This window comes from Leptodactylus fuscus, chromosome 8 (genome assembly GCF_031893055.1).
Source record: "Leptodactylus fuscus isolate aLepFus1 chromosome 8, aLepFus1.hap2, whole genome shotgun sequence".
NCBI classification, from domain to species: Eukaryota; Metazoa; Chordata; class Amphibia; order Anura; family Leptodactylidae; genus Leptodactylus; species Leptodactylus fuscus.
Window position 1 is genome coordinate 7,186,127 of NC_134272.1, and position 12,468 is coordinate 7,198,594.

A 12,468-nucleotide genomic window follows, 5' to 3' on the forward strand; every position below is an offset into this window, starting at 1 on the left:
AATAGCCAACGCTCCACTTATTCCGCCATAGTTGGAATCTTTTTTTTTTTTCTCTAGCCCCACCATTCCTGAACAATCAATTCTGCTAGTTTTAGCACAATTAGACTGTCAGATGGGCGTTCTTGACAGTCTGCTTCAGCCTAGGACCGCCCACCTGACAGTATAGAGCCTATTGATCGTAGAAACAGACAGCACTGAATGCTCAGGCAGGGTGTGTGTGGGGTGCTTAGGAAAAAAAATTCCAATTGTGCTAGAACCAGTAGAGTAGCAGCTATCGAAAGATGGTAGAGTTGGTGAAACTTAATGGGTTTACACCAGAATCCGTGGAGGAGCTCCTACTGAAGGATGCAGAGTGTTGAAATTGGTGGAAGGTCTTCTTAAAAGGGGTTGTCCAGGACTATGATGGCTGCAACCTCTTCCCTACTTATACAAAGCGGTGTACATTACATAGTATGTGTGCTTTATATTACAGCTCAACACCATTCATTTGAATGAGACTGAGCTGTGGCATGGCCACGTGACCAATGGAGGTGACATCACTGGAGCTCAGTCTTATGGTTTCATCCTGGTTGGGTTGGTGAGTTCAGGATGTTTCCTCTGAGCAATCCAATAGTCGAAGACGGGACACTGCTGAGCACTGGAAGTGCAAGTGTTTCCATCACTGCCAGGATCTACATTCGACCGCTTCTCTATTTCTACTCAATCCTGGGTGAAGTCCTGATCCTGGGAGACTCAGGTTCTTGTGATCTGGGGGCGACACTGTACCGATATGTCTACTGGAGAGGCGATTCACGTTTCAGGCTGGAATACACTTTTAAAAGCAGACACGAGAGCTCAATAATGGTCAGAAATGTTACAGTAAAAGGTCTGCAGAGATGAATAGATAGGTGAATAATCATCATTATCAGCAGGTCACTTTCTGGACGTGACACTGAAATACCATGATAAGAAGTCAAGCTGTTGTATACGCGCCTTCGGTAACATAAGATACAGCTCAAATGCCATAATGAATGGGCGCACCGTAACCTTTTCAATTATTGATGTTGCGAAAGGCTACAGTCAAATGAAGTCTATTCCATACCCAAGGGAGCGGCGTTTGACTTTACAGAGTCCATGCCAGCCAGTGCGGAGAGTCTTCCGCGGTCAATGTCAGTGTAATATACAATGTGTCAGACATTTCATTTTTAATATACCGTATAATAAATCAATTACATTTCAGCTTTACTTTTATCTAGATTAAAACTGACTGGATCAGCCACTGAAACTCTCAATGTCTATGGCCCGCTTCAGATGGCACCCATAAAAATAGGGGGGGTTCAATAGGAAACTAATTTTGACGTTATGGATACACCCCGCTGGAATGAAGCAACCCAGGAGAGTCAGTACCCATCCAATACCGGGGTAAGGACATGGACTCATCTCATGCCCAAAGTTATCTTCTCCCAACCAAAAGGGTAAATAGATCCCCACAATTATCGGTAGACGGCCATTAAAAAAATCCCAACCCCCGGCAAAAAAACCAATACATGATACCAAAGTAGAAAATTAGACAAAGAAGATATCAAAAAACAGCTACTGGCAACCCAACAGTCGTAGTATAAACCCCATGAGCACCGGTGACGCGTAGAACGTGGGTTACATAGGTTGTGTCTCTTTATTCGTCATGAAGGATAAAGCCAGTGTAAGAGGGGTGAGGGACACTTTGGACAATGTCTTCTAGGCAAAAGTTTGGCGGCTGAAGAGGTCAAGCGTGACGGCACTCAAGAACGCGGGAATGCTGTTCTGGTGATGCAGGTGAAGATCAATGAAGTCCTTCAAGGTCCTTGAGAAATTTGTTTCCAAGAGTTGTAACTTTCCACCAGAGGGACTTGTCGACTGTGAAAAAAAGAGAGAAAGGTTAAAATAATTTATTTTATATGTAACGTGTGAGTAGGGATGGGCGTGCAACAATATATAATGCACCTACATAAACAGAAAGCAGAGTAAAACCCAAAAGGGTCTTCTAATGCGGTGTCATTATGTCATAGCGTTTGCTACCCAGTGGCCTCCTCCATCCTAACTCGTGTTGACTCTATTACCTGTACGAGGGGACGGACTCGACTACTATAACAATCTCATCTGCCAGCCCCATAGTAATGGGGAACACAAATGAGGAGTCAGAGCAACTTGTGGGCTGGTCCCGATCACGTCACCCCAAGTTGGAATAAGCCCAGAAACGAGAGGTTTCCGACAAAAGAGAACGACGACTTTAAGATGACCAAACACCTTAGATTGATGCCCAGTAAACTTGGCGACCCCGTGAGGACCAGCCAGCCATCTAATGTGGACGGAGGTCTCCAGACAAATGTAGGGGAAAGGGAAATAGAGGATCCGACTGTTGAGTTTCTCATGGGAGGTGGGGTGTAAGCCACTGTGTGTCAGAGGGGACATTGTCTTGACCAATGATGACCCAAAAACCTTGTTCATCAGATTCACTACCATTCAGAATGTCTTAGTGGACACAAAACTAAGTGTATAAGTTTGAGGGATGCCATACAACTGCTGGAAACTTCCTAACCTACTATTAATGTCACCCTGACGTATTACGCTATACCGCGAGAGGAAAGTCAATCCCAAACACTTTTTTGCTTCTTTTGTTTTTTTTTTGCGCAAGGTCATAGATGAATACAACAAGACAATACAAGATGATCTTACACCAGAGACAAAAGAAATGCTAGCGTGCAACATAACTGCTTTGTGAGGGGAAGACAATTAGCATAGAAATGGCATCTCATGAAGATCAAAGAGAAGACACAAAGCTCTAGAACGGAGAATGCTCCGGAAAATAAAGGATCATCCACACTGTAGGAATGTAACCTGCCGCAGTAATGAGCCTCATACCATCTATACTTGCTAAAACTCGGAAATTCCAATAATTCTGAGTATAATAGAGAAAAACAATCTGAATCTCAGCCACAGAAATAGCTCTAAAGGCGACCAGGCAATTTTCTTAAAGGCATTTTCTCAAGTCACACCATTGATAGCTTTGTTTATTATTCGGTAGACCATTGACGTTTGGCCGTCTGACCACTGAGACCCATGAAATTCCAATGATTCCGAGTAGAATAGCGCGAAACAATCAAAATCTCACCAACGCCGAACAAAAGGCTATAGTGTAATAATAGCAATAAAGGTAACCAGGCATCAGAACGAGGCAATCACAAGAACACAGATCCCCTGCATTGTTTATACTGCCCTAGCTCTGTAGTTTTGCCCCTTTAGTTTGCTAATTGTTGGGGGTTCCAGTGATATTCACCCCAAAGTCCAATCCTAAGGGTATGACATCTTAAGGAATTCCCTGGGTGTGTTGAGAGACACAAATACATAAAGACCACTGAGGGCATCAATGGAACGAGCTCAACGTAGGGAGTGGTGAAGGGGAGTATCATTTGGTACATTGAGACCCCCATTTGGACCCTTTTAATATGAGCTTCAAAACATATGGCTGCTTTCATCTAGAAACGGTGCAAGGCCACAAGGATTTATGTACCAGAGAGCAAGGCAACATGGAAGCAGATGGCGTCCAAGAGGGTCTGGGTTGTTTTCTTTTTTAATGGGTGATAAGATGCATAGAAATATTACAGGACTGTAGAGGTCAAAGGGTTAAGTACAGACATTTATCCCCATTCCCTCCCATGAGTTGCAATACCACACACAGCACATGGGCAAGAGCGGGGCTGCTAATCAGACTGTCCTCTTTCTTGTCAATTTAGGAAGCAAGTGCCCTTTAGGTAGATGTTCTTGGGGCATTTACAAGGAGAATCCCTTATTGGCACTACCTCATAATACGACTCCTAAAAAAGGCCCAATTATAATCTACCACTTTTAAGGTGCCCACTCAAGGCTCCCAAGAGCTCATGGTTGCCCAGGTCTCTCACCAACTTTGGCCTTTTGCTGCAGGAAAATTTTGTATGTACCTTTAAATACAAGCAAATCTGCAACTAGAATTCCCATAAGCACGGGGGGGGGGGGGGGGGCAGTATCACAGTGTGAGTGGTGTCCTTACAGTAAGGGATCCTGCTGCTACTTCACAGTGAGGTCCCCCCTTCTGTACCCCATAGGTATTAGAAATAAAATTGCCCTCATCTGATCCCTGGATTAGTTGCATGCTCCCTGGGGTGCACACTCTACGCACTGGATTCCCAATGTGTTAACCCAACGTTGGAATTGACAATGAACATTCCTATGCTTGATTATCCAGCTACGCCCTGAAAAACCTAACCTGGTGGGGGTCCCAATCTTCATACAGGGGCCAGGGTAGTCTTACTTTTACCCATAGATCTGTATAATGGTGGCATTACCATCATAACTACCAAGGTTCACTTTAAAGTCTCCATTAATGGAAAATCTCACATGAAGAGCCGAAATTTGTGCTTAAGAGAGAGAAATGGAAAGAGATGGCTTGATAGCAAATGCAAATCAGAAATTATAACCTTAAGTAATTACACGGTGCGGAAAGTGCTTTAATTATATCACATGGCGGAGTTAAGCAGGTAGGTCCTAGAATTACTCTGCGCTCGACGCCAAGGACAAACTTCCAGAAAGAAAACTTGGGTGTTGTGAGAATTTGTCTTCAATGACTGCCAAGCGCCCCACCCCCACAAACCTGTAATTTTTTATTTTTTCTACGTCAACATTGCTCCCTTTTTGCCTTTAGCTGTGGCGGTGCTGTAAAGCAATCTGCAGTCATCAGCAGACAGCAGCTGCAGACAACTATAGGAACAATTATTGAATTATTTATGACGGGTTATTACACCAGAATCTCTCCAAAGCTTTAACATTTTTAATCACTTCAGAACCTAAAAAAAAAAAAAAGCAAGTGTTTAATCAGCGGGAAGGAAGAGGCATAGATTTCTACATAAAGACTTCTCCGGAAAGCCTGAGTCGGCAACGAGGATGGTATTAAGTAGCCCACGTCTTGGGGCAACGGAGGACGAGACATTTGCAACACAGGAAGCAAAAATTTTTGGATCCCTCCCATCGGGCGATTATGTGACCGGCATAAACTGCTCCTTTAAGGCTGAGGCTGCATGTGGTGGACACATCATAAATGGCCTCAAAGAATGGGAAATAAACAGGAAGATCTACCACAATTTGTAAGAAATATAGCTTTTCCACAATGTGTGGCCCCCGGCCTACTGCTCCTTGGACATGAATGTGTGCATGGTCAGTGTGTTAGTTGGACAGCACACGTTCAATGGCCACATACACAAACGCCTATGAGCCCAGGGGTAGAACTCAGGACAAGTCCTGTTTTTGTCCATATTGTGGCCCACACTATTGTTAATACGCTGATCCGAGGAGGGCACAGACTGCACATAGATATCCCCCAAGTGCCATCCATGCCACTTTCCCATGGACACATACATGAACACAATCGTGCATGTAGCCAAAGAGGGTTCTCAGACTGAAATGTTGATCCTTCGATAGGTTGTCAACATTAGACTGGTGGGGTCTTACAACCAGAACCCCCACAGATCAGCTTGCCAAAGCAGCAATATCGTACTCGGTCGTCACATGGCAGTTGTTGGACCCACACCAACCTGATATGGATGACCGATCCTAAGGATAAGTCTCTGGTAAACCCCTTTAAATGGTCAGGTGAGACAGACCACGTGCCAATGGGGAGTGAAAGGAAGCCCTACTATAAGAAACAGTAGGGAACTTCTGCCAAAGTAAACTATCCTTGTGTGACCAGATCAGGGGAACATCCAGATGAACTGACCATGATTCACATTGATATAGTGGCTTCAGCTCGGGCAGCTGTGCTGCACAATGGAAGTCAACGGTGCCCAACAGATCCCATTAGCTTACTGATGGAACGAACATCCACAACAAATGTGAGGAACTCTAAGTATCGGGATGATGATCTGATTGGTGTCGTAATATTGATATGGATAAAAAAAAACTTTCACCATCGAAAAGGTAGATTAGAAACATAGGGTATGTTCCTTCAAGCCAATGGTGGCAAGAAACATTACTACTTAGCCTAACATACAACGAAAAGTAGAAAGGAGTAAGGCGGACAATCCGCAAAATGGATGGGCCACCAAGGATGTCCATCTTACTTCTTACCACCACCGATTGGATGCCTCATTCCCCGCAATGTACTGTACATCGATGTGATGGTCCTCAGGGAGACCTGTCCTATGGGTGCAAGAGAAGAGCAGTTGCTGATGGCAAGCAATCCTGCAGCTGCGAGGTGGGAACATAAGCGTTGGAATTGGCTCGGTCGCTGTATCGCTTTTGATAACTTCTCTATTTCTACTTCTCAATCACAAGTTAATATACTCTACAATCGCAAAAATTCACCGTCTGCCAGAGAAGCTTACACTCGGCACAGAATCTCGCGAAGTGAAAAATATTGCGTGTCCATTAACGGTGAACTAATACATCAACATGGCTGCAAAAAGGAGCTTAATAAAAGGTCAAAATAGATTAAAAAATAAGTTAGAAAAATGAATTCAAAGATCTCTCTGAAAAAAGCAAAGACGAATACAAAAATATAAATTATTTTCCTCTTTTACTGATTTATTTGTGTTATTTTTTTTTTTTTTTGCTTGAGATTTTCTAAATGTCAGAATCTCAATTCTCGAGCTGCTGAAGTGCAGGGACTACGAGAAACGAGTCGCTGAGAGGGAGGAGGTGGAAGGAAAAGGTGAGCAGGAAATAATGAGGAGCGAGCAGGCGCATTTACATAATGTAAAGTATGTGTTGTAAAGGCAGGTGAAATATAATGGCACCTTTCATCAAAGCAAGAAACCGAAGCGTTACGCTATAATCAAGCGCCAGGACGTACGCGGAATGTGCTCGATGACTACTTAAGAGCATCCATCATAATGGGTCTAATTACATGGACTCTAGCGGAGAGACGCGAGCCTCCACCTGCACAACGCACAGTGACGTAGATGATTTAAGTTCTGCCATTAAGAATTACAGGATATGTTAATGACCACGCAGAAGCTAAAAGCGGGAAAGAGAGAAGAAGGAGGACAATTTGTTGATGAAGATGATGGTGGAAGAGTCTTTTAAAGAGGACCCTTCACTACATCCACTAACTCAAAGGCTTCATGTACACCAAGTATAGCATCCGACTTCTTTCTGTGCTTCATTCATTTCTATGGGAGGTTCCGCCATTTTCCAATCCCAAATAATTGGCGCCGAAATGGACCTGCTCTAGAAGTATTGGATGCAAATATAGCATCAGAGCCCCAATACAACGGCACACACCGTTATGTGCACGAGGCCTAACTCTCTGCATCTCGCAATGGCTTTGAATATTGGTCATCAATATCAGATTGGTGGTGGCCAAGCATCCCGCCAATCAACTGTTTGAGAGACTGCAGCATTTGGGCAAGCGCTGGAGCCTTTTACAGAATGAAAACAAAACCAAACAGAGCTGCAGTATGGCCGTAAGACCAAAGGATGTGATGTCACTGATCCGAGAAAAGCAAGTGGAGCTGTTGCAAGGGCCACAAGCTCTACAAACAGCTGACTGGTGAGGTCCAACACCTAGGAATCCGCAAATCTGATATTGATGGCCTATCCTAAGGATAACTCATCAATAACACCGTCTTGGAAAAATTCTTTCAAAGCATATGTATCGGATGGGCCATTAAAGACTGACAGGTGGAAGTCTGCCCTTCAACGTAGGAGCCACCACTCTTCTCATGGTGGAAAAGCTACCATCAGTCACTCATACAGATACGTAAACAATGACGTGAACAAATCCTGGGTTCCAGAGAGCCAGCCAACCAATAAGCCAACGTGCTGCCCCCTGTTTATGGACACATGCCCTGTTTACATGTTTCATTGTACCCTGCATTGACCCCGTCATCCACTGCTAAGGCTAGATTACATCTCCTGTCATCTTTATGGAGTTCCTGCCGCCTGAGCCTGAGCTGAAGGCTTCACTTTAGGCTACAATCTATAGAATCAATAGAACAAACTAATCCACCGGCACCCAAGTGTGAAATAAAACTCCATCTCTGCACCACACCCCAGGGAAGACTAAAAAAGGCAATTTATTATTAAGCAGTGAGATCCAGAACATCATTAAAATTTTCAGAAACCTTAAGGCGAGCATTACACCCAGAGGCGAGCGCTGCACGTGTAATAGTGAATATTTATTTACCTTGAGGTGTTCTAGAAACGTAAACTGCATTTACCGGGTCCATGGATCTGTACTCATACAAGTACATGGGGGGAGGCTCAATGCAATATATACCCTATTATTCTACCTTCCTTAGCCAGAAGGCATAAGTGGAGCCTTCAGTGCCTGGAGAGGTTGATATCCATCTGTTATCTAGGTCATGGTTTCCAAAATGGGATTCCCATTATTCTTTGGCAAGGTCACTGGAGTCCATGGACTCTCTTATGGTGGGGCGGTCTACTGGATTGTGGATGTACCAGTACTATGCACAGTGCAGAGATGGCAGGTAGGAAGTCTTCTTTTACAATGGTCCCAATTAATATTGGGGTTTGCTAAAATGTTCATATACATTAGGTTGGGGGCCAGCATTTATGTGAAATCTGTACTGGACAAGGTGTTCAAATACAACCTGTGAGAAAACAATCACCACGGTTTGGTGATGTGCCATCCGTAGAGATGTCTAGTTGGTTCTATGTGTAATACCTACCGGATCTTTCTTATTTATGGCATCTATAGATCGTCTCTCTCTCTAATATCCTATTTATCATATGTGTCTATTATATCCATCTATCTATTGTATCCATCAGACATTAGGTTGTCATATACAGTGGGTTGGGGAAAGTTTTGGGTCTGCATTAATGTCATCTATAGTACCTTGGTTTGGCGATGTGCAAGAATGGACTGTCAAGTTGGTTTCACAGTCTATCCATCCATCTACCATATCCATTGTATCCATGTAATTTATCATATGTATCTAATCTTTTGTATCCATCATATCTATCTATCTATGATCCTTATATATCATATTTATCTACAACATCTTACCTATCACACACCTTGTATCTATTACATCATATCAATCCTACCGAGTTGGTTATTTTACATAGCATGTTGTAATCCATTCTCTGTGATATTCCACAGGACTAAAGAAAAGTTTATGGTCTTTCCTTATTCCATCTCTGTCATGACTGTATTCAAAACAATGAGGGTCTACTCTGAAGTCCGGCCAGTCAGAAAACAGGACCTACCTCCCATTTCTGGCCATTTTTCATGGATCACTCAAGTCTACGAGGGACTTGAGAAACACAAGCGTCCAATGGGCAGAAACTGTTACATCCATGTTCCATGGACATTATCTACGATGCCATGGTCATGTGAGTATAGTCTAGGTCTGATCCCGTATCTTTCTGATAAGTCATGTATCTAGCTCTTACCCATGTTCTCCTGGTTTTGGGCACATATTATTTGCTCACATCACAGAGGTGAGACTGTGGAGTGGTGATGTCCATACATGAAGGCAAGTTTATGATGCGTAACATGGCTTCGCTGCCTGTCTAGTACTGTATATGAAAATACCCATGGATCGGACAGCAGGACTGGAAGCAATTCGATATTGGAAAAGCAGTTTTCGGCTGAAGCCCCTACTGAGTGATTTATATTTTTCTTTCTTCTTCTGACACCGCGATTCATTTGCTTTACTTTTTAGCTGTAATGGGAGAAGATCCCATAAAAACAGCCCAGTTGTGAATTTATTATATGGCCAATATGTCAAGTCATTCATGTAGAGTGATTCATCCCCGAGGATCCAGCTTGCTCAGCATAACATATTAATCCAAATTTCTAGACGTCCAAAAATATCCGTTCCAAGCCATGAAAAACATTCTCTCTAATGTGATTATGTTAAATAATACATGGGCACCGTACCTTTACTATGAATAATGAAGGGATATGACATGGCGCACTTGACTTCTTCCATAACTTCCCTCCATTACCACCACTCCTATATTCTGCCATGGCCGACCATCTCGGCTTGCCGACCAAGTAGTAGAGGATATTTTTCTTCTGATAGGTGGGGGTGTTTGATGTGGGACCCTCATGTCAGGTATTTATGGCTTTTGGCAAGTAGTAAATGGGTTGACAAGTTATAGTTGTGGGAAAAGCCACCAAAAACCAATTTACATTCTACGATAAGGACTTGATAGCTGGAGGGGTTGCTTCTAATGAGATTGTAGCTGCAGAGGAGACCAGAGGACCATTGTTGGGTCAAACCATGGCAGGCCACATATTTCCAATGCAGGGGAAATACAGAACCATTGGTGGCCATTCATATGAAGGGTGGTCCATGACTGCTCATAGAGGGATAGCCAAGAGTGAGGGTCTAATCCATATGATGTCCAAAAGGGTGTTAGACATCATTTCATGGGATTTTTATCATATACACACAGTGGTATACTGAAAAACTTCACATAAGGAGATCATATATGTTTTTGCCCTTTAAGGAGCTCTTCAAGAGGTTTTACGGGAATACATCCATAGGATAGACTACTGTTTGCTTGTTGTGGGTCCAACTCCTAAAACACCCACCGATGAGCAGAGTCTTTCCATACTGTTCAATGTTCTGCCACTTCTCGGTTATCTTGATCTCCTACAAGAGTGACCACCAATGATGGCAGCCATTACAATGTCCATTGCCTTGCTATTGATGGCTACATACAGAATTTGCTCCCTTATATTGGGCTACGTTACATGTCTTTAATCTAGCATTAGATACATGAATCTGGACTATCCGGGTGGTCACTGCCACGTTGGGGTGGAATCGTACGGGAAAACAGAGAATCACACTCATGGGCAAAAATGTGATTGGCATGAATAAGCAACGCTGCCTCGGTAACTGCAATCACCGCGGGCCTCCCCGTATATCTCCTGCTCACCGTCAATCGCTTTAATATGCAAATTATAGGGAGGGGACATGCTTAACAAAATTATAGGCATAGGAAAGATGATTCCTCTCAGTTAGAGAGCGCTAAACTGGCAATCACAAAATTTATTGTCTATTTAATGCCTTTAATCCAATTTAATTGACTCTGAATAAAAAAATTAGATCATCAGGTTTTAGTCTGCCGCCTCGTCCCACCTAGACGCAGCTCGATTTGATTATTAAAGGACAAAGATGCTGTTGGATGGAAATTATACCTGCATTTACGTGTTGAGATTTCTGTCTTGGGTGAATGCCAGGCTTTAGGAGCCGATTGTGTGCTGAGAATACGTAAGTCTTCAAGAAGAACCTCAAATGGCTTAAAGGTGAGGTTGGTTAATTAGTCCAATGGGGGATGACATGGTCTCTACAACAACATGTAGAATATTATAGTAGGGATCTTCAGGTTATGGCGGAGCAAAGTTTTGTTCTTCTCCGAAAATTGCAATGAGTGATAATACAAGAATTCAAAGAGGTTCTTTTACCTACTCCACCTCTTTATACCTTTAATAGGCTCCGCTCCACCCCGCTCTAACCCCCCACTGTTCGTAATGCTGTTCTCTTTCGTACGTTACATGATAATTAGGTTGCAATTAGGAGGGCGGTGTCAGACAGGAGCAGATATGGGGTGCGACTCTGAGCTAGGACACCGGCTGTCTCTGATTGGAGCTCTCTTCTCCCTTCTGACATTACAGAACCTAAATCGAGTACCAGATTATCTGCTCGAGCCCAGGAACACCTACCTGACCGTTGAGAGCCCAAGTAGTATATTGGGTGCTGAAATTAGCTGTACATTTTGCTCATCAATGGTGGGGGCTAGAGAAAAAAATAACAACTGAATCGTAATCAGTAGAGCAGCGACTATTAAAGGATATCGAGAGCTAAAGGTGATAATCTAGTAGAAACATGGCCCAACTCGGACAAGTACTGTAAAACATGAAGGTGGTTTTATCCACTGACATTGCTGGGCAGCCCCTACCCAACCAAAATGGCTCCGTAATGTTGGACGACATGAATATGAGTTGAGTGAATGTTCGTGACTAAGCTTAGCCGTGATGATTGGATGGGCTTAACAATCATTTGTCCTGCTCCAGCCAGTTGTCTTATAATCAGACTCAAAGTGTTGAGAAGGAGGGGGGTGCTATGGCTGAGCTCCTCGGATACACACAGAAGATTCTGTTCTATATTTCTCTGTTTTATTTGTAATTGAATACAAATAGGATCAAAGGAAATGATAAGATGAAGGGAAGAAGTGCTGGGAGATTCTTTTGTGCATTTTCAGTCTTTGGTTTTCCTTTAATGTATGTGCTTGAGCAAGGTCCTAGAAGCTCCTATCGAAAATGGACTCTGGATTAAGCTGGAAATACCTACATAAGATTCCACGTCTGGGATACATTTGTGCATTTTTTTCCTATAAGGTGACCTGGACCACTATGATCCTCATAACAAACAAGAACGATGTGTACAATGTAGACCACAGCCAAAGATTAAAGAAGATTAAACCTAAGAAAGATGAAATAAG

At 43.2% G+C, this 12,468-nt stretch overlaps 1 protein-coding gene across 1 annotated transcript in view; it reads right to left on the reverse strand.

The window, feature by feature from the left end:
- Positions 1-1,634: 1,634 nt before the first annotated feature.
- MAD1L1 (mitotic arrest deficient 1 like 1) overlaps positions 1,635-12,468 on the reverse strand; it is a 428,393-nt gene continuing 417,559 nt past the window's right edge. Inside the window, exon 18 of the mRNA XM_075284203.1 lies at positions 1,635-1,875. Coding sequence (XP_075140304.1) covers positions 1,717-1,875 — 159 coding nt within the window. The 3' untranslated portion in view covers positions 1,635-1,716. The remainder of the gene's footprint in view (positions 1,876-12,468) is intronic.